This window comes from Carya illinoinensis, chromosome 6, assembly GCF_018687715.1.
Source record: "Carya illinoinensis cultivar Pawnee chromosome 6, C.illinoinensisPawnee_v1, whole genome shotgun sequence".
Lineage (NCBI taxonomy): Eukaryota > Viridiplantae > Streptophyta > Magnoliopsida > Fagales > Juglandaceae > Carya > Carya illinoinensis.
Window position 1 is genome coordinate 814900 of NC_056757.1, and position 23179 is coordinate 838078.

General features: G+C 35.9%; 3 protein-coding genes across 4 annotated transcripts; 1 reads left to right on the plus strand and 2 right to left on the minus strand.

Moving 5' to 3' along the window:
* Positions 1-9031: 9031 nt before the first annotated feature.
* On the minus strand, positions 9032-9884 carry LOC122314384 (uncharacterized protein PAM68-like). The gene has a single exon (XM_043129923.1). It carries the CDS (start codon positions 9801-9803, stop codon positions 9258-9260), a length of 546 nt encoding a protein of 181 aa, XP_042985857.1. The 5' UTR covers positions 9804-9884; the 3' UTR covers positions 9032-9257.
* A 563-nt stretch (positions 9885-10447) lies between these two features.
* On the minus strand, positions 10448-15440 carry LOC122314383 (DUF21 domain-containing protein At5g52790-like). 2 transcript variants are annotated; one of them, XM_043129921.1, is made up of 13 exons: positions 15179-15440; positions 14994-15070; positions 14816-14899; positions 14609-14722; positions 13372-13458; positions 13139-13278; positions 12958-13045; positions 12723-12796; positions 12302-12474; positions 11882-12147; positions 11748-11794; positions 11374-11632; positions 10448-10848 (listed from the first exon to the last, which is right to left on the minus strand). In XM_043129921.1, exons 1-13 carry the CDS (start codon positions 15357-15359, stop codon positions 10801-10803), a joined length of 1638 nt encoding a protein of 545 aa, XP_042985855.1. In that variant the 5' UTR covers positions 15360-15440; the 3' UTR covers positions 10448-10800. The 2 variants fall into 2 exon arrangements, with proteins under 2 accessions (XP_042985855.1, XP_042985856.1); XM_043129922.1 differs by lacking the exon at positions 14994-15070 and having other exon boundaries at positions 15179-15395.
* A 3734-nt stretch (positions 15441-19174) lies between these two features.
* Positions 19175-22566, plus strand: LOC122314477 (pentatricopeptide repeat-containing protein At4g21190). The gene is made up of 6 exons (XM_043130100.1): positions 19175-19478; positions 19998-20082; positions 20361-20459; positions 20683-20826; positions 20917-21129; positions 21889-22566. The coding sequence occupies exons 2-6, from the start codon at positions 19999-20001 to the stop codon at positions 22306-22308; spliced, it is 960 nt and encodes a 319-aa protein (XP_042986034.1). The 5' UTR covers positions 19175-19478; position 19998; the 3' UTR covers positions 22309-22566.
* Positions 22567-23179: the final 613 nt, after the last annotated feature.

Consider the following 23179-nt stretch of genomic DNA (forward strand, 5'->3'; position numbering starts at 1 on the left):
TCAAGGCCTTTCAATCTGATGGAGGAGGAGAATTTACTTCCACTCAATTAACCAGATTTCTTGAATCTAATGGCATCTTGCACAGAAAATCTTATCCCTATACTGCCCAACAAAATGGGCTAGCTGAGAGAAAGTATAGGCACATAGTGGAAACTGGTTTGGCTTTATTAGCACAATCTAAACTTCCTCTTGCATACTGGATTGATGCTTTCAATACTGTTGTTTATCTCATTAATAGGCTGCCCACTGTAGTCTTGACAAATAAATCCCCTTATGTTCAGCTTCTTCATAAACAACCTGATATTTCCCTCTTAAGAGTCTTTGGTTGTGCTTGTTTTCCCCTCATTCGTCCCTATAACACTCACAAGCTAATGAACAGATCTAAAAAGTGAATTTTCCTTGGCTACTGTTTTAATTACAGAGGTTACAAATGCTTTGATCCTGTAACTCGAAAACTTATCCTGAGTAGACATGTGATCTTTGATGAGTACTCATTGCTTGCTTAAGATTAGATTCCATCTCAGCAAATGCCCCTTGCACAAGAATCTACTCCAGCAACTACCCCTTCACAGGTACTGAATGCTAGTCGTCAGCATACTCAAATTATTTCACCTGTCTTACCAACTGCCCCGCAGATTCTATACCTCCCACTAGGTTCTCCTCTTTTGCTCCTAACTCTGAGTCTCTTCATGAGATTCATGAACCAATTAGTTCACCTCATTCAATTGTCCCAGAACCTAAATTTGTTGCTTCAATGGTCATCTTAGAAATTTCTGCTCTCTCTTGTACCCAGCCTGCCTCTTCCAATCATCCCATGGTAACTCGATCACAAGATGATTCTAGAAAATCCAAAACCTTTCCTGAGTTCCACATTTATTACTCCACCAAACATCCCCTTCTAGCTTTCCATTCCATATCTCTGCCTAGCACTCCCAGAACCTTTGCGCAGGTAGTGAAACAACCACACTGGCACAAGGCTATGCAGGATGAATTTCAAGCTTTTCAAGCCAATCGCACCTAGACACTTTGTCCTCGACCACCTCTCTAGAATGTCATTACCAACAAGTGGGTTTTTAAGATCAAGCAAAGGGCAGATGACACCATTAACCGATTCAAGGCCAGATTAGTGGCCAAGGGATTTGAGTAGAAAGATGGGATAGATTTTACTGAAACTTTCAATCTAGTAGTCAAAGCCTCTACCATCAGGACTATCCTTGCTCTTGCTGTCCAATTTAATTGGCCCATACAGCAATTGGATGTGTCCAATATTTTTCTTCATGGCTCTCTTGAAGAAGAGGTTTATATGGAGCAACCTTCAAGCTTTGTTAATCCACACTACCCAAGGCATGTTTGTAAACTGCAAAAGGCTATCTATGGACTTAAACAGGGCCCTAGAGCCCTGTTAACTAAATTGTCCATCACCCTTCTTAGCCTCGGGTTTATTGAGTCCAAAGTGGACTACTCTCTCTTCACCTTCCATCAATCGAACATTCATATATTTTTTTCTCATCTATGTTGATGATATCATTATTACTAGTAACAGTTTTTCTGCCATATCTCATTTGGTTTCCAGTTTGCATCAACATTTTGCCATGAAAGATCTTGGATCTTTGAACTTCTTATTAGGCATCCATGTGACTTGAACTCCAGAAGGTCTCCATTTATCTCAATCAAAATATGTTGCTGACCTTCTTGATCGTGCCAAAATGATTGGAGCCAAGCCAGCTAAGACTCCCCTTCCTGCTGGTTCCAAATTGTCCCAATCTTATGGTGATCCTCTTGACAATGTTACAGAATATCGACATATGGTTGGTGCATTGCAGTATTGCACCCTCACTCGACCTGACATTGCCTTCTCTATGAACCAATTGTGTCAATTCATGCACAACCCCACTACTACACACTGGAGAGCTGCCAAAAGGGTCATTCGATATCTTAAGGGCACCATTAATCAAGGCTTATTCTTTGGAAAAGGTTACTTACAACTGCAAGCGTACAATGATTTTGACTAGGCAGGTAATCCCAATGATTGAAGATCAACTTCTGGTTATTAGTTCTTCCTTGATCATTTGGAGTGCTAAGAAATAGCCTATTGTCTCTAAATCTAGCATTGAAGCTGAATATTGAGCTCTTGCTCTAGTTACGGCAAAACTTTTTTTGGTTGAGGATGTTGTTCCAAGATCTTCAAGTCCCACTGCTCAGTACTCCTACCTTATGGTGTGCAACATGGGTGCCATTTCCTTGGCTTCCAACCCAGTATTTCATGCTTGCACCAAGCATGTGGAGGTTGACTATCACTTCATACGTGAGAAGGTCATGCAGAAAGATATCAAGATTCATTATCTCCCCATCATTGATCAGCTTGCAGATATTTTCACTAAAGGTTTAACCTCAGTGCGTTTCCTACTCCTTCATGACAAACTAAAAGTATGTGCCACTCCTATTAGCTTGAGGGAGGATGTTAACACACATATTCCAACTAAGGAAACAACACCAGATCAGCAAGCTCTAGATGGAAAGTCAACTTCTATTCCTACTGCAATCTCTCAAGACCAAGCCTCAAATGGGAACTAATTCCTTTTTAATTCTCCTTTTAATCTTTGTAATACTTTCCTTGCTGTACACAATCTGATGTATCTTTGTTTCCTTTTCTGTTGTACTTTCTATACAAATTGTAAACAGCATTGTTGTTGTATATATATTCAGTAATATACATATTGGTTTTGGAAATTACCATTATCAATTTATCAAGTCGTGGCAATCCTCCCACAGCCAACCACAACCCACATAGAAAGCAAGTTTCTGCCCAGTCGTTCACTACTGCCATAAAACCATGGCCTCAACTCATAGTCCCTTTCATGCCACAACTAGGCACGACATACCCAACCGTAAAGATCATTGCACCACCCCTATTCCGCCGTGAAAGACAACTTGGTGTAGTAGTCTATATGTCCTTTGCCATGAATGTAGATGCACCAAGACCCACTAAGCACGAAGCCTAGCCTTGTTCAACCATTGTTAGCCACAGCCACTCCATGTCCTCAAGCGGAAACCAACCAAAGTTTTAAAATTCGTTCCGTTCCGGCCGGAATGGCTGAAATTTTTTGTGCCGGAACAGTGACCGGAATGGGATAGGTATCTGTTCCGTTCCGGTCAAATTCCGGCCGTTCCGGTCAATTCCGGCCGAAATTCCGGTATTCCGGCCGGAATAGTAATTCCGATCCCAAAAAAAAATCTTGTAAATAAGTTAAAAAATAATGAATAAAATTGTACTTTAAGAATTCAAATACCCCTTTCCGTGCATTAGAAGTATTGTTACTTTTAATAATCTGTCTATTCTTTAATTTTTTTCCTTTATTTTTGTGTCTTAACTCAAGTTTGTGAATTTTTTCAATATATATTCATTTTATAATTCTTTAATTCTTCTATATATATACACATATACATATCACACACTTACATATATGTATTTATTTTATTAATTGTTAGTTTATATATACATATAAATATTTATATATAATATATAATTAATCCCGAAACGGTACACCGAAATGTACCGGTACCGAAATATTCCGTTCCAGTGCCTCAACCGGAATAGTCTCCAGAACGGATTTCAAAACTTTGAAACCAACCCCATGCACACGCCAAGCCTTCCCAATGCATGGACAACATGCACTCGGGCCGAGAGTCATTGACCATGCCGACAGCCTCTCATCGACTGTGAACCACCATGGAAACAATCGATGGCAAACCATGGCAACCACCATAGCCAACGGTAGTGCTCTGTTCTACTACACTCGAAACAGAGTGTTTTTATGCGTAAAACAGCCAACATTGCATCTCGAGAAGCCACCATAAGTCGTCAGCCCCCTCCAAGTTGCCTCCACCTGCACAAAAATTGCTGCCGAACACTTCACGACACTCCAAGTCTGTCATATTCCCTTTCGGTAAGCCCACACCGAGATTAGGGCTGTTCATCCGGGTTCCGACCCGGAAATCCGGGTAGACCCAAACCGGAACCCGGATTTCAAATCCGGGCCAGAACCCGGACCGGGTTAATCCGGATCAGAAACGGGCCGGAACCCGAATGAATCCGGGTTTTTCAAAACCCGGATTCCCGGTTCCGGATTCAACCCGGTTTTTTTTTTTTTTTTTTTTTTTTTTTTTACCCAATAAAAGCCTAAATGCATCCAAGTTCTGATTTTTTTTCACATATATACCTCTGATTTTGTTTTTATAAATAATAAAAATAAATTTGATTGTGCACTTTAGAGGTTAAAAAATATCATCAACTCCTATATCAAAGTTTCACTTAATTTGCCTCGCAATAAAAATGCATGTAAAACCAAAAAATATTTCAATATTCATCTATGCATGTATGCATGCATTACAATACAATCCACAATATATTATATTATTTGTTATTTATACATTACATTACGAAATAGCAAATTACAATATATGAATTACAAAATCAGTAATTTATTTTCCACACCAAATAGCAACTTCAAAGTGATTGGCCTGAAAGTGATCCTGCAAAAAATAAAATAGACTGAAAATAGCATAAATCTGAAAGCAACACATCCTATAAAATGGCATAATTGTATCTGGATTCAACAAAAAAATCATATAATTGTTTGGATATCGTTCCATCAATATTACCTTGGAAGCCAAAGCAATGTGAGGTAATTCCTACAAAAATAGACTTCATATTGTTAGCAAGGTGCAGATAAATCTGACAAAACAAACAAACCCATCAAAATTTTCAAGCTATTACAGAGAGAACAAACATTCTCATAAAAACATTATGTATGTTGGGGGCAATGGTAGAGAGAAGCTAAGCAAAACAATGGCAGCAATGAAAGTGCCAAAACATTAAAAATGACCTTACAATGCCATAACAGGTAACAGACGACTAAAAGCACTCATGATAAAGAACCTAATTATCTTACTTTATTGATTATTCTTAATATGCTCCGAAGACATGATCACTTACTTAAACCCTGTATGTATAAAACTTATAACAAAATGATTTTACTATTAATTTTGGGGTCCATATAATTATGCATATCCCATGTGGTTTTTAATGCATCGATCATTGCTCATTACACTCGATCCATTGTCATCATTATTGATAGCACATAAAGTATGCCTTTAACCTTTTGTTTTCTTGAGCATAATGTTCTTTCCGAGTAAACTAATCAAAGGATTACTGTTTCATTGGCAATGCCCATAAAAAAGATATAACAAGACTAAAAAGGTAGAATAAATCTCATTACACTTTACAGACCAGCTACTTAACACGTTATCTACAGCATATATTGCACGGATCAATACGCACTGTGCCCAGTAAACACACCATACCCAAGTTCAATTAATAAAACCCCACGCACCAAGAGTCAATATTAGATCCATATGTGTCAAGGCATAGTTCATAAACTTGGTTGTGGTTCTTTTCTTTAATTAAAACTGTTCAAAATTCTTAATTAATGTTAATATTCTTAATTATATAATATTAATGTTACAGAGTTGTGTATATATATATAGTTCCCCGCCCATGTTAAGAGTGTCATCTCGGGAGAGACAAGAAGCTGATGGTATGCACTTATTCTAATATTGTGGGTCTACTATTCATTAAGCTGCCCTCTAATTAATCAGCAGCTAGCTGGGCTCGCTCGCTCCCTTAGCTAGACTAAATGCATGTGTCGGTTGGCTTGGAATGTGTACTCCAATACCATAGATTAATAAAATAAAAAAATTAGCTAGCTCCATGAAACAACAAAATGGTAGCCCACAGTCTTGATCAAAACCATTTTAATTTACTTCTTAAAATTGTGAAAAAGGTGTGAAATTGTGCTTCTAGTTTGAATAATGAGGAGCTGGATATCCTCGTATGCTTCTAATTATTATAATTATCAATAAATAAAACCAATCATACCATACAGATGCAAAAACAGAGAAGAAAGATTAAATAAAACCAATCATACCAATCATACGTTTTTCTCCAATAAACTTCAAGCTAACTCATGATTCAAACATTAAATACACTGCTTGAGTTATAAAAAAACATCAAAGGATTCGATCCAAGGAAGAGTTGAATATCACAATCCAGGACAGTAGAGCTTCAAAACATCCGGAACCAAAGTTAATTATTTTAGGAACCCAAAAAGATCTTAGGGTACAAGAGTTGGCCTAGCAATATAATATAGGCTGAAGTAAAGATTAACACAAACAAACACAGGCAGGCAGAGAACAAAAAAATAGAGGAAAAAAAACATACCCCAGACAGAGTTGTGCACCCCGACAGAAAGCAAAGGGTTTCTCCCTTTGTTAGATCTCCCCAATAGCCACCGGCATCCACTAGTTTGGGACCCTCTGCAAATCTGGAAAAAGAAAATAAAACGCCGGAGTGATGGTGAAGAACCCCAAAATATGGCACCAAAATCTCCGAACAACCCCAAAATATCACTACCTTAGGAGATCTTTCACTGGTCAAGAGGAAGCAAGAGTACAAAAAAAAAAAAAGTAGAAGACGACGGAGCAAAAATCTAACCTTGGGTTGTAGAAGTCGACGACGGAGCAAAAGAGTAGAAGACGATGGCCGGAGCAAAAGAGATGTTCCATCGTCTATAAAATCGAACTTTGCAGAGCAGAGAGAGAGGAGGGAAGTCTTGGGGAGAAATCTCGAAGGGGGGGGAAGCGGCTACTCGAAAGTCGAACTGGTTTTACTTTTACAAACTTTGAAACCCTACCCGGCATCTACATTTCCTTTTATATAAACCCGGGTACCGGATTTTAAATCCGGCACCTGATCCGGATTCATCCGGTTTTCTAAATCCGGATTTCGGACTGGATTTGATCCGGGCCGAAAACCGGAACCGGAAATCCGGTTATCCGGGTTCCGGGCCGGGCCGGATTTTATCCGGCCCGTATGAACAGCCCTAACCGAGATCTCCTTATCCCTCTGCTCCTTTGCTTCTCAAACTAACAACTTTGATCTCTCTCTCTCTCTCTGTGTCTCTCTCTCAGTGCTCTACCACCGCGCTGACCACCTTTGATCTCACCGAGCCCCCTGTTCTATCACGCGTCCTCTTCTCTCTTGGTGAGTATCACACGGTATCTCTCTCTCTCACACACAGTATGTGTATTCATCTTGAACTTATTCCTAACTTTTGACTTTTACCCATGTACATATTATAGATTTTTACAAGGCTACCCTTGCAAACCCTTTGTCGTGTAGCTATCTTATAAAGGTTTGAACCCTTTTAAGTGTATTGGTCAAGATGACCCTGACTTTTTTAATAAAAAAAATGGGCTGAATTCTCATGGACTTTCGTTCTAGGCTTAAACAAATTATTTTAAAAATTATTTTTAAGTGAGACTTATCTCATCTTATCTTATCATTATAATTTTTTAAAATTTTTATATAAAATATAATAAATAATTTAAAATTTTCAAATCTCAAAATAATAATAATATTAAAAATAATATTCTAATAATATTTTATTCAACTTTCAATTTTTATCTAAAACCATCTCATTTCATTTCACTGTCTAAATAACTTTTTTACTTAAGGTTAGTCCAAAATCTTTATTTTACAGAAATAATTTAGAGTTTTACCATATTAGTAAGAGAAATTAAGTGGTTATCGATGAATTTTGAAAGTGATGGTATTTTAGAGTTACGAGAATTTTAGATTTTAAAAAAAAAATTGGTTATTTTAGTATTTCAAACTTAAATATCAAAATACATGTTTAATTAGAGATTTAAGTAAGTTATATGTATATTTTATAGTGACAATTGATATTCATTTGGCACCATGGTGAAAAAATTCAAAACAGTTAAAAAGTCTAAGTAAGCGAAGTTTCTATACTAAACTTTACATAAAAAGAAATAGATTGTGGTTGATTTATGAAAAATATGCATGCTTTGTTTAAAAAAAAAATTGAAACAAACTCAGTTATTTGTTATGTATCTCTCATGAAATCTATATAAAAGGAAAAAATATTTTTTTCATGACTGGTGTAGATATGAGTAAATTTTTGACACTTTATTTCTAAACTGTACAAAAAAACGAATATAAAATTTGAAATTTTGTACATATTATGTGAAGATGCTCTGAATCTGTTTAATTAAAATATGTGAAAATAATCAGAATCTGTTCAATATTCTGTTATGATATGATTTAACATCTGAAAATTTTTGACATGACATTCTAATTCTGTTTATGGTTTTGATCTGATAATTTTAATTCTTCTATTTTATTCTAATCTTGCCACGAATGTAAAATTATGGCCGGCTATGATTTGGTTGATACCGAGGCGCACTTTAAGATGGGTTTAACAAATTTTACAATTATTTCTTCATGGGAGCAGTAGTATTGATATTTGTATATATGTTCTATTCTGGTCACGTGATCTAGGTACGCTTGATTTATATGCCCTTTTCATTTCTCAATGCAGATTAGGAAATCGAACGATTTTTGGGAAGCAATTCGTGTATTTCAAAACAACTAGAAAACAGTGTTATGCTCTCAAGTTTTGAAAGTAAATTGTTAAGAATTTGATGGCACGATGGGATACGATCTAGTTTTTTAAATAAAAAATTAAAGTTCGAAACCTCTCACACTCTGTTAAAAAAAAAAAAAAATGTTTGGAAATTGAATCTCGTGCCATGGCCTGTGCAACAGTAAAGTTAAGATGGCTGTCATCTTTACTCCTTGCCTTTGAGTCTCCGTAAATTTCCTCACCATCAGTCTTATTTTATGACGATCCCAGCGCACTATAGATGACTGTTAATCCGGTGTTTAATTGATCATGCACACAACAAACACATTTTTGCTGTACATGTGAAAGATAAGTGGCTCTATGCCTCCTAACAACTCGTCATGTTTCAGCTTCTATGTATGCAATTTGCTCACAAAATCCCCAAGACGTACGGCCCAAACTCAATTTCCTTCCTCGGTTCACTTTGAGGCTAGGGGGAACAATATCAGCTGAAAATTTGTACATTCTCCGAAAGGTACTCGTGATTGAAGAAAGAACAAAATCGATCACTGGTTTAGAAAAGATAAAAAATTGTAGCCCATTAACATGTTTCTTACAACAATACTAACAGTAACTTTCCTTTTCAAGAAGACTAACTGGTTGAGATGATTTGCGAAGACATGGTGGATGAAAAGAGATCAAATCAGTCGATGTGATTTTCATAAGGCGTAGGACCCACCTTCATCATCGATCCATAGGCCGATCGTCTCCTCAGGCTCTCATATCCTCCTCCTTCCAAATCTCAACCCAATTCTTTTGAGCTTCTTCAAACCCAAAAACTGAACCTTTCCTCTCTGGATCCCAACTTGTAGACAGAGCACCATAGGCAATCCCCATAGTCGATGCCCCGAAGGTTAAAAACGTTGTCGTGAAAGGGAGCCATAGTGGCATATCCCACAGCTGTTGCTCCTTAATCACATCAAATATGTGCAACAACGCTAAACCAATGGCCATAGGCACCCCAACAAACGTCAATATTCTTGCTATTATTCTGTAGTACACTACTTGTGGAACTTCTTCGTCGTCATCGCTATTGGTTTTGTTGGATTTTTCAGTACGAGTGGCAGTTTCTTTTAGCGGGGTAGGAGGTTTACCTGTAAAGCCTTTGGCGGCATTGGCCCGCGGTTTGAGTGTGCTTTTTATGGGATGTTTTAGGTTTAGCAGGGTTGTGGGATGGAGGAATGGGCTTCTGGGCTTCGATGGAGGAGGATTTGAAAGGTGGAGAGGAGTTTGGGATGAACAAATGAGGGTTTTCATGGCTTCGATTCAACGCTGAGTACCGTGCTTACTGGTTATGGATGCTTTATATTTGAATGCCGTCGTTGCTAGATTAGATCTTCTTATCCAGAAATAAGTGGACGATGTTGGCGTTGTGTAATTGAGATATTTACTTGTCCTTGGGAATAGCGCAATATGTTAGATGTGAAACTCTGGATATTCCACTTGACAGCCACTGACCACAAGGCACGTAACGTACCAATGGCACTTGATTGTTGCTTTACCATTCCAATTTCCATTCGCGAAAGCAAGGGTACTGTAGTAATTTGACAATGATGCCACAAAAGTAATGGTTGGTAGATTATGGTTTAATAATTTCATTAATAGAAAAAGTAATGGTTGAATGAATATATAATGAGATATATGTTATGCCACAATGAACTGAACAATCTTTCAATTTTGGTAATTTTTTTTTCCAAGCATATATAATGAATTCATTATATATGTAATCACTTCATTTTGATATATATAACACTGATTTCTTACGTAGAATGAGGTTACCATATATAATTTATAAAGAAGAAAAAAGGTGATCATATGACATTGTTTGAAGTGGAGCAGCTTCGAAGGTACTATCATGATCATGTTATATCATCCATTTGAATTACTATTAGCTAAATAGGTAGATCAGAATGAAAAGATTTGATGCAGCATCCAGAATATATACATGAACAGATATGTACAAGAAAATCCCAGCATCTTCCCTGAACCTGCATGCGTTTCTTTAATGACGTACATCACAACTAGAAGGTAGTTTACAAGCACCATTTTTCTTAAGCAACTGTGCAACAATATATATGCATGAACTATTTCATACTTCAATACATGGCAAATGAGTTTTACGGCACCCCACAAACCGATAAAGCAAAGAGAGTTGATTAGAGAGAGAGAGAGAGAGAGATTCATTGGAATTTGGATGCTGCAAGTGCAAACTTCTCCAATTTATTCTGGTTGACATCTTGTATATATAGGGACTTCATGAATCACCACTTCGTAATAGCTTCTCATATAACTTTCTTGAGACCTGGTATGAAGTTGATATTAGTGATCAATGAGGTACAATCATGACAGAACATGAATCCATTCAATACATCCCCTATTCTTATAAGTTAGAACATGCATAACCATACTATCTTTCTCTCTCCTCCCAACTTAATTTTAATATGAATGTGACGGCATTTCATGCCTTTTACATGTAATTCCTATATACTGTGGCTTCCAAAAAGTGCAAATATTGGATGATTTTAATGTCAAAGCTGTTTTACGGAAGAGCTATTAAATTTAAGGTGCTTGAGAACTAACAGACTGACATATATATATCAGACGTAATTAGAGGGAATCATATGTAAGGTACTTTCTCTTCTAGATCTTATTAAAGTTCTTCTAGTTCGAAAAGCTTGGTAAATTGAAAAGAAATGCATTATGCATGAGCAGGAGCTGCGAGTTCTCGGACTATTCCTAACCACCCAAAAGTTTGAAGTGACAGTACTAATTAAATTGATCTGATCAGTTTATATGAGCAATATGAATAAATTAATTCATGACATACTCGATGTGGGGAAGGTGAGCTGATAAAACAACCAGCAGATCCAGCTGGAGAGTTTGGTGTAGAAATTCTTCCAGGAGAAGCATATAGTGTTGGTCTTACAAGCGGAGGCTGTACATATGGGGAAATGGGTGAACGAAGTAAGTGGGTGTACGAAGAAAGTGGAGATGGCTCCGGGGTTCTCCAGATAAGATGGGAAGCAGAAGATCTTTGGGGAGATCTAGATGATGATCTTCTTGAAGATCTCAGGTTGATTCTAATTCTGGAAATAAGAAACAAAACAAACTAATATCAAATACATGACTTCCAAACCCCTGAAAGTTGAAATTGTGTGCAGAAAAAGAGCACCCAGTAAAGAAATAATGGCCATTACTCACTTATTGTGGACGTCAACATATTCATCAGTTTCATCCAGTATATCTTCCTTCAATACAGAACAAAAACAAAATTAGCTTTCTTATTGTTAAATCATCATCAATTGTCCGACAATATATTTTCACTTGTAGTAAACCTGTAGTAGTTCCTCCATGACATCTTCCATTGTTATGATTCCAATTATCTCCTCATCCGAATTGCTTGGAAGATATTCTAAATTCTCATATAAAATATTTTCACTTCCTAGTTCCCTTCTTTTATGCTTTGAATTTGAATGTCTTTCATGTTCCATGATATTCATCGGTGTTGAAGTGTGATCATGATCTGTATCGCTTGAGTATAAAGGGGATGAATTTGTAGATATATTCGAATACTCTTTCCGGTGAAGTGGAGAATATAGTCCTGTACAAGCCACAGCCATCACCTTAAATTTTACAGCAGTATTCTTCGATGATGAATTAATTGAATATTTGACATATCAAAAACGAAATGGATGAAACATATTATCCTAAAGAAAACTCTCTAATTCTGTATCATCATGCATGTAGTGGTATACCTTTCCTCTCTGCACGCATTTTGTTTGAGTTAATATCAATCATGGTATGCTTGACTACTGCACTATTCTCCGAGTCTATGACATCCTTCCTACTCTTGATGACAACAGCCATGTGGCTGTGACCCTTCTGGAACTCATTTAGTATATCATATAGTGGCCAGTTGTCACCTACCCTGCAATAGAATAAGATATAGAACTTAAATAAATTAAATCTGCATACGCATGAGACTATAAAACTTAATTATAATATGCAAGAATGCCCAATTATCACTCGTACACCATGTCATGAACTCATTTATTTTTGTTTCTGTATAACCAGAAATTGAAAATAAACAAAAATCATGTAAGCAATACCTAATATACCATTGAAACCTACTTTAAAATGACAAATTTCCAATTTGAGAAAAAGGAATTCACTTACCTAGGTATTCTCCTTAGAGTCAAGTATTTGATTGGAGTTTCATCTTCAGGGCGGCAGAAGATCAAATTCTTAACCTAAAACCAAAAGAAATTGCAATGATCTTGATCTATGATACAAACAAACTTGCTTCAGGAAAAGGTTATACACAAAAACTGAATATGCAAAGTTCATGTGTTATAATCTCACGTTATATAAATTCTAAGTACAGCACCCATTTAGTTCCTGAGCTGCTTACCAGAATGAGGCCAATAATATTTTTCGGGCTTCCAGAGTAGATAGGTATACGACTGTGACCTTTGCTCATTATTAAAGCCATTGTATGCCTAATTAAGGATAGAAATGAGCCAAAATTATTACAGATAAAAAAAGAGATGTTTAACATTACTTTAGAGATAAATAGATAGGAAGGCACATACATATCAACTTTTGAGTTTAGGTCTAGAGAAAAGGTTTCAGAGATGGGTGTCATAGCGTCCATAGCTGTCTTCTGTGTTAAATCTAAAGCACCTTGAATAATGGTAGTTTCATGATGCGACAAGTCTCCACCTTTCCCTGCCTGAAATTGAAATCAGCACCTCAAAATCCTCACTTTCTGCCATATTGCACAATGCAATCATATTTAATTGGCACTGGTTACGAAGCAAATTACCTTATTCGCATGCAACTCGACTAATGTCTTCAGCTCAGCTCGTCTATAGATTGCAGAATGCTCCTTCCCAAGGAGCCAATCCAAGAGCTGTCATGAAGGTGAAATTATTATAGTAGATATCCAAGTTTGAGTACCTAATTAGGGAGGGTAAATAGATATTTTGAACAATATATGTGAAATTATACTAATTAAAAAAAATTATTCTGCCACACAATCAATCATCCAATGTGTAAAACAATAAAGCATGAAGACAAAGAAAATTGATCAATAAAAAAACCATTCTAGGGCATCCAGTCTAGAGAAATCAATCTAGTAGAAGAATTCAGTTGTACAAATGGTTCCAGGTACAACCCCTTGTAAAGAAATCTCTTTTTACCCACAGCTCGTAGCTTTATGACCTCTAGGAAATTCTTTTATATGGCTTCCTATTCGAGAACTCTAATGGTTTCTTCTCTGATTTTGAATGTCGATAATTTTTTATGGCTTAGAGAGAGAAAAAATAATAATAAAATTAAATTTTTTAAAATTTAAAAAAAAAAAAAAAAAAAAAAAAAAAAAAAAAAAGGAAGAAGAAGGAGACACCCTCAATGAGAGCACTCTATTTGACCCCACAAGGACAAGAATTACTCTCTCTAATTAACACAACAACACAATGGCATGAATAATTTAACCAAAGGCGGTGAAGAAGAATACTCCTAACACAAATGATATGGCATTATTCTCTACTTTCTCTTCAACTTTTAAACTCGGAAACAATCAGAGTTCTTCAAGAAGGGAATCCTTGCTTTGATAAATTTTTATCGGGACACATCTAGACTTGTCTTTAGCCTTCTTCTATTCGAGAAAGCATGCATGATGCATGACAGATAAAGAGAAACCATTGTGAGTGAAGAATTAAGGGGATGGAGATTCAGCCTCATTGGACCATGGATAAGGTGCCTTCTGTTTACTAGAATATTTACAAATAGGTGAGCAATTTTTTAAGTTTATATGCGAAATCCATTGGTCTAAATTTCTTATAGTCCTCCAGTACTACAGGTGAATGATGATGATACTTCACAAGTCTTGTCAGTGCGTTTGAGATCAACTCCTACTTATCATTAATGCGCGGTATATATAGCAAATCAAGAGAAGATCGGTGCATTCTAATCAAGAGAAGAGTGAAGTACGTAGAAATATAAGGTCGAGGCAAAAGAAACCGAAGCTTTGTTTGTAATGCTTTTTCAATGAGAAATACCTTACTGATTGGATATGATATGGGAAAGAAGAGCAACAGAAGCAGCCGGACAAAGGTAGATAGTTTTGCGCCGAGACTTAGTCCATACCGGGAACAGACAGCTTGAGGGATGATCTAGAGAAAATAAATAAATAACACTGCCCATGTGTCTGCCTTGAGTTTCAACAATGATATGTGGAGTGGTGCAACAAACAATAGAGATTTTACCTCTGAACATGCAAGTACGAGGATAACTGAGATAAGAATGGCAGCCCAAGACGGGAATATTGAATCCAGGAAAATGGGCAGTGCCTGTTTTATAAATAAAACAAATGTTCGATCATGACCAATTTAAATTTAAACTCAAAACTTTAAATTTGTGTTCTTGACGTCAAACGCGACATACCTCCATCGCCAGTGATTTCCCCACGAGTAGGGTACACAAAAGTAAATGCTCATTCTTAACAATTGGTAGTATCTTTGCTGCAAATCATGATCAATGAGTAAAAGAAGTACTGTTAAGGGAAAATACATAATTTATAGTATAATTAGGAGGAAGTTCAACAAATTTAGTGAAATAAAAATGCCAACCTGCATTCTTCCGATCATGGGGCTGACCAGACTTAATGAGGACCTCAAGATCGACATGGCTGAAGGACAAGAGTCCTAGAGCGAGACCAGATGTAATACCAGCAAACGAAACAAGTGCCAAACTTATGCTTAAAAATACCCAAAACTCAGTCTTGCAACAATGCTCGTCGTATTCTTCCATTGTGTTGTTGGAAGACTATTCTTCGGAATGAAATGAAAGAAAATAAATGTAACAACAAACTAATAATCTTATGAAGCAGTCGAACAGGTTTGGCTTTAAAGAGAAGCAGGCATTAAGATACAGACGACGGGTTTTAACGTTTTGGACAGAGACAACGAGAATGGAAATATGAAGGTTGGCACTTTCTTTGGACCAAAATCCCAAGTCCCAGCTGCCGAACACCTGCTGTCTGCAGATTCTAACTGGAAGTTCACAGATGGAATATATCAAGAAAGAATATCCATATTTAAATGATAAAACAAAACGAGTAGTGATATCCGTGGATGTAGCCCCGACAACCCACTCAACAAGTCAAAAAAAGTATTTTTATTTCTTTTGATTTTTTTAATTTATTTTTTTTATATTCTTAAATTTATTTTATAATATTATTAAAAAATATTTTCTCAATCACTAACCAAAAAAAAAAACATTATAGATACAAATTAGTGGACTAAATTCGAATCTAAAGCATTTCTGAAACAGATTAGTAAACTTTGATGGATTGAATTGGCTTTTAGTTTTTGCTCTGACACACCTACGAAACTTTCAATGGACCTCCCGACACCTACTAAAGCTGAAAATTCCATAAAATATAAAAAAGAAAGACGTTGGGATGGGAATGCGCCCTCCACCCGACTTCATAGCTAGCTGTAAACCCGTGGCTTATAGTGCTTGCCATGCATATAAATGAACAAAAGTAACTGGGGTAGCTATATCTGGGGGCGTTATAATCCCAGTTTACAATATATTCTATGCTATCCCCAGAAGAAACTCCACCAAATCCAGTTTATGAAACTACAAAACAAAAATTTCAAAATATTTGAACTTTGCATGAAAGGATTTTTGTTCTTGGTTTTAGTGAAAAAATGAAAAATAAACGATCTTCAATGCCCTTGGAAGCGACATAATGCAAAAAGACTACTCAATTTGAAGCTTCTAATTTATAAGTTGCAGTTTCATCTAGCAAGTACTGTTTGGATTATTCATACTCTCATCGTTGAATCGAGATTTTAAAGAAACAACAGTATGACACTCTTTTACGGCTAAAAACTCACAATGACATCATTCTAAGGAAATGGCAACATCGTTTGGATATAAGGAAGTGCCAAAACTACTGGTCGTATTCATTGAAAGTGTGATACCTTTAAGCTTCTATATATATAATATTTAAAACCGGAACGAAATTTTGCAGCCATCAGCATGCATGCGTGCTGGTGAAAGCACGAAGCATATATAATACTTTACGATCTAACCTTTATAATACTTGAGAAGAAAAAGATAGTCAATCTGACAGGAAGAAAGTCGAGAACGACCAAAATTGAGTGGGTAAAAGATGCCGTCCAAAGAGTTATCTATTCTATTAATAAAATAGCACGTGTTATCATATAAAATAAAATTATGGATATGATACTTATGGTTTAATGCATAAATTAGATACTAAAAATAAGAATTGTATTTTGTTAAATGATAACAATGTCATTCTAATGACTATCATTTATTCTTATGAATTATTGTGGCAACAACTTAACGTCTCGCATTGGGCAGTGCTCGCCCGCAGGTTTCTCCCCAAGCAATAATCTCCCCGAGGTTCATCCAGAAACAAGCGCTCACCCCAAGGTTCCTCTCTCGAACAATAAAATTCGCACAAGGGTTCATCCAGCAACAAGTGCGCCTCGCCATGACATTCCTCCACTAGCAATGAAGCTTACCTCAAGATTCCTACATTAATTGGACTAAAGACCGTATAATCGTTGCTTGGGATGACCAAGCAATACCAGTTCGGTCGAAACATTGATCGGGATGACTGAATAAAGCAACACAATAACGCTTGCTCGAGATTTTAGAGAAGAGGACAACAACCCCTGATCAAAAGATACTATTTGGGATTAGTGACCAGAGCTCATTGTTAATTGGGATGACTGAGCAATACGAGTCTGGTAGAAACATTACTCAACATAACATAGAAGAGTAACCTAACAACCTTTACTGCTTGGGATTATCGAGCAGAGTTGGGGGAATAACTGTTGCTCAGGATGGCCAAGCTATTCCAATTCGATTGAGACACTACTCGTGATTACCGAGTATAGCAACCTAACAACCTTTATTTTTTATCACGGATCGAGACTGGTTCAGGCAAAACGTTGCTTGAGACTTCAGAGGATGGCCACTCCTAGCAAAACACAAGTTTGGGGTAACCAATCAAACCAACACATACCACTAAGGCGAACGTTACTCCTCTTCAAAGTGCTCGATCAGCCTGAGTTGCGAGTACTTTTTACCCTCTACAGTGCAATCTACTGTTGCTCGCCTCGGTGCGAGTACTCTATATACAATAATTCACAAATTTCCTTTTTAGATTTAAAGATTATTATTATTCATATATAAGATTATTTGGAAAAAAAAATGACAATTATGTTCATCTTGTTTTCTACAATAATTCATAAAAATATATGATAGACGTTTGAGTCTAATATTGTGATCATTTTACAAAATGCAATTCTTATTTTCAAGCTCCAATTTATAATTTATCATATCCACCATTTTATTTCCTATAATAACTAGTTTCAACGGGACATATTGCCTTACAAATAAAACCCTTACTAATATATATTATTGGTATATACGTGAACTATGGCATAACCACGACCCATGGCACCTCAAAAAGTTGATAAGTCAAAAAAGTTATTATTTCTATATAGTTATTGAAAGATTCAAGTGATGGGCCAAAAAAGCCGCAGGCCCGAAATCGAAGACTGGTCCATTATTCAAGCCCAAGTTTAAGGATTGCGGATATTGTGCATGTATTATAAAAATATCTATTTATCTATGTATTAATTATATATACTCAAATAAAAGTCTAGAATTTAGATAGCTAGTTTTAATACTATATTAATATGTGTTAATTATTATATAATATACTTATATTATCATAATATAAATAGATCAATAGTTTAATATATGTAAATCTCATAGTATTGCTATAATACAAAATCAACTATATAAAAAAAAATAAGTATAAAAATAAGTTAGGCACTATTATAGAAATAAGTCTATAATAATAAATTAATAACACTTAATATTAATTTAATAAAGTATAATAACATGTAATTAGCGACTAGAAGTAAGTCTAGTATTGAAATAAATTATAAATAAGTTAATAATAACATGTAATACTATAACATAATAATATGCAATTAGATACTATAATATAATTATAGTATAAAATTAAGTTAGACACTAGTATAGAAAAAAAATTCTAGTAATAACTTATAATACTATAGTATAATAAGATATAATTAGACAGTAGAAATAAGTTAGTATTAAAATCAGTTAGACATTAGTATAATAATAAATAATATTATAATATAATAACATATAATTGTATATTATATTATAAGTCTAACATAAAAATAAAGTAGATATTATTATAGAAATAAGTCTAATGTAATGAGTTAATAACACATAATAAAATATTATAATAATATATAATTAGATACTAGTAAATCAGTATTTATTAATAATTAAATTTAAAGCTGAAAAAAATTATAAAAATTATAAATAAAAAATTTATGACTAAAATAAAGATTAAAATTAAATTTAGAGTTTAAAAAAGTAGGATTTGGTTTTTTATCATAGAAAAAAATCCAAGGTTTATGAGGAAAAAAAAAGGGGTTTAGAAACCCAAAGCCGCATCAGCCCATCCCAAAACAGGGTTCACGGTCTCAATGGCGTCGTTTCTAATGGAGAAAACGGCGCCGTTTAGACTTTCTATGTGCTCCCATCCTCGGGGGACCTTATACTCTGCTCACTCTCAGCCTCACAGGCTCAGAGCCCGTCGTCTCCTCTCTCTCTCTTCTCCCGCCGTGCGGCCGTCTCTCTACTGCCACTTGCCGTCGGTTCCTGGAAGAACACCCCCCGCGACCTGACTCACTCTCAGACCTGTCGCTTCTCTCTCTCTCTCTCTCTCTTCTCCTGCCTTGCGGCCGTCCCTCTACGCGTTCGCAGCTCCTAGAACTGCCCCTGCCCGTCGCTGTCAGTTCCTTCTCCTCCAGGCGTCCCCGGCGTCTCCACAAGCCCACGGTAGGTGCTTTTTCAAAATCGTATGGCGATTTTTGATTGCGGTCTGTGATTTTGGTGATACAAGAGTGCTGTAATCCCGAAATGCTCAATATTCAATAGCGTGATGTAATCCCCAAAATCCGACTCCGACTCCGATTGATTTGGTGCTCACCCCTGGACTTTAAACGTTTCAACCACTCTGGTTGGTTGGGTGGAAATTTCGATATATAAAGAGATCAAATTTGGCGTATATTGGTTTCTTTTAGCCAAAGGAGATTTATTACTTCAAACCAATATGTGGTTTTCTGGTTCTCATGGACTGTTCTGAACTCGGATTATTTTTCTGGTGTTGCTTATGAATCTAACCTTATTTCCATTGTCTGGATAGCATTTTGAAATGCATTTCTTGCTTTTCAAAAAGAAGAAATACATTGGATATTAATGGCTATTGATGAAAAACGGGGCCTATTTCTCACACCCATTTTTTAGTAGCTTCGTATAGTTAAGACCTATTGAGTTTGTTCTTTTGTGCTTTCACAGGATGCTTACATTGACGTATTCTCTGCCAATCGTTACTAAAAGATTGGAATCAATTAAATTTCCAAAGAGCACGAGCAGGGTCGTGGTATGCATCTCATGTTTCTTAATATTTCAATCTTTTGCTGATAGTAATGGAAATCAACTGGTTCCATTTTGGTTGCTAAGATGAGATAGCGACATGGGAACTGGAAATTTGATGATTAGGGGAGGGTGTTACCTGTAGTTATGTTTTATATGTGGATGTTTCATGAAGAATAAAGGGAGAATAAATCTTTCTTCTCTGTCGTAGTTATTTATTGGCAATCAAACTGAACGTTACTCCAACGATCTTTTTTCTCTCCAAAAAAATGTTAAAAAAATCAGGTATGTTCTTCAAAAGGCCCAAGACCAAGATATCCTCGAGTGTGGAAAACAAGAAAGAGAATTGGAACCATTTCCAAGTCATCAAAGCTCATTGATTGTGTAAGCTTGACTTTTATCTCCCCGGGTTTTGTTTCTGTCTAATTTGATTCTCACAGAAAATACGAGTATGTGCCAACTTTTCAAAATATGAGATTGCCAATTTGACATGGAGTTTTTGAACAATCTACAGTAATAGAAGAACATTTTAAGGACATTCCATGGTCGAAATTTCTTTATTGTATTTTAGTCTCTTGAGATAATCATTTTGGGGATTTTTTTGTAGATTATGAAATTGTCAAATGTGAAAGAGGAAGTTTATGGAGCTCTTGATTCATTCATTGCCTGGGAATTAGAGTTCCCTTTAGTTACCGTGAAGAAGGCATTGAAAACTCTTGAAAATCAACGAGAATGGAAGAGAATAATTCAGGTGCCTTTAGTTTGGTGAACTTTTTTCTTACTTCTCTCTTCTTTGGTGGTTTTCAAATACCAAATCAAGCAAGCAAAGTGTGGACTGTAGGTGACAAAGTGGATGTTAAGTAAAGGTCAAGGAAGAACAATGGGGAGCTATTTCACATTACTAAATGCCTTAGCAGAGGATGGGAGACTTGATGAAGCTGAGGAGCTTTGGACAAAACTATTTACGGAGAATTTGGAAAGCATGCCTCGTATTTTCTTTGATAAGATGATTTCTATTTATTATAAAAGGGCCATGCATGAGAAGATGTTTGAGGTACTACTATGCCACCCTATGCTTCCTAATCATGAAGTTAATGACTTGTTCAGTTGATGTACAAAGCCTTGGCTATAGAATGCTCAAGAGATGAAGCCTTAGAAGATGATTTCATTGTGAGAAATGAATTCATCACCAACTGATTGTATCACAATCAGATTCAATCCCATAATATCTATCTTCCAAATCATGCTGGATCTGACTTTTCATTTACATTTAACTCATCCCGTCTTACCAAGTAAGACATCATTGTACGTGGACATCTTACTAGAGTTGAGCTGCTGCCACTGATCACAGAGTGAAGGCCTTGGCCTTGGTGGTATGCTCCCTCCAGGTTTAAGGTTGGAATCCTCTTGGATGCAAACAATTTCTAGGGCCTATTAGATTGGAGGAACTTCCCTTTGAATTACCTGAGGTGCGGGGAACTCATTGCTGAGGGGCCTGTGCACCTTAGGGATTAGTGGGAACTTTGTTCTCGGACACCCAATACCAATAAAAAAAAAAAAAAAAAAAAGAATCCACACCTCAATCTTTTTTAGATGTAGATTCTTTGGCAACACCCATGCAAAGTAAGACATGAAATAGCTTCTTAATGCATTAGTCAATTGATGCTCTGATCTTAGATATGGATCTTCACTGTATCTATCAGAACTGGTGCAGTATCTTTTGATTGTCAGATTAGTTCTTTCCTATCTAGTAGCTTATATATTGGATGCTCTAAATTCAGGAAAATTCTAACATGTATATATTCTCTCATAGATATTTGCTGACATGGAAGAGCTTGGTGTCCGACCAAATGTTTCAATTGTTTCAATGGTTGGAAATGTCTTCAAAGAGCTGGGTATGATGGACAAATATAACAAATTGAAGAAGAAATATCCACCTCCGAAATGGGAATATCGGTACATCAAAGGAAAGCGCATCAAAATAAAGGCAAAGCATTTAGAAGAATTTGATGGTTCTAATGAAGATGCAAGCAGGCATGAGAAAACTGACCAGACTTTGAATGTTACACACGAGGAAGCTGAAACAAGTTCCGAAGAACTTGATGTCAAAGCTAATGATTGTGGCAAAGATGTACTTAAGAATGAGGAAACTGACTGGACTTCAAACGAATTTTACGAGGAAGCTGAAACAAGTTCTGATGAGTTGAAAATTGAAACTAATGTTTCCTCTTGACAGTCGGAGGTTTAGTATTGCATTATTATTTATATGCTCGTTTCTCACAAGTTGATAGGGATTTCTGATTTGCAAAGTTGATAGGGATTTCTTACTTGCAAAGTTGATAGTTGTATCTCTGAAAGGTGTAAGTAAAACCAAGATATAGTGTTGGCATACATTGAAAAAGAAAAAAGTGCTGGCGTACGGTACATTGAATATAGGCTGCCTGGCCTTCCTGGGTGTGTTTGCATTCATGAAGCCAATAGCATTGTGCAAGTGTTGTCTCTTTGGATGAACCCATCTAGGAATTTTTTTTTTAGATAAAGTGAGGTAGTCTGAAATGCATAGGAGAGAATAACATGGAGCTGCTTAGTTGAAAATTATATTTTAAAACGTATTGGTTGTAAATATCTGTGCTTTCAAAACACATCAATTGGAAAATAGAGGCTAAAAACAAAAACAAAGCAAGCGTTCTCTGTTCTCTTTTGTTTTGGTAGATCTAAAATAATTAATTTGTTATGATTTCGGTGGTGTTAGTATCATTTGTATAAATTGGGCCAATTTCTCTGGGGATGATAATATGATAGTATTTATTATTTATACATTTTCAATTATGGGGCGAAATATTTTTTCTAGAAACCTCCTTTTATAATTTTGTAATCCCTAAGCCAAGTGTCTTCAAAATTTTATTCATTATCAACACTATTTACAATTCTTTATTTTTTTTTTCTTATTAAATGTGTAGAATATAGATGAAGATTAGAAGAATTTAATTAATTTAGGAAGAATAAAATTTAAAAAAAATTAAAATTTAAAATAAATGTGTTGTGTGGAAATGATGAGTAGTAAAATCTAAAAAGAAAATTAAAAACAATATCATCCAACTGAG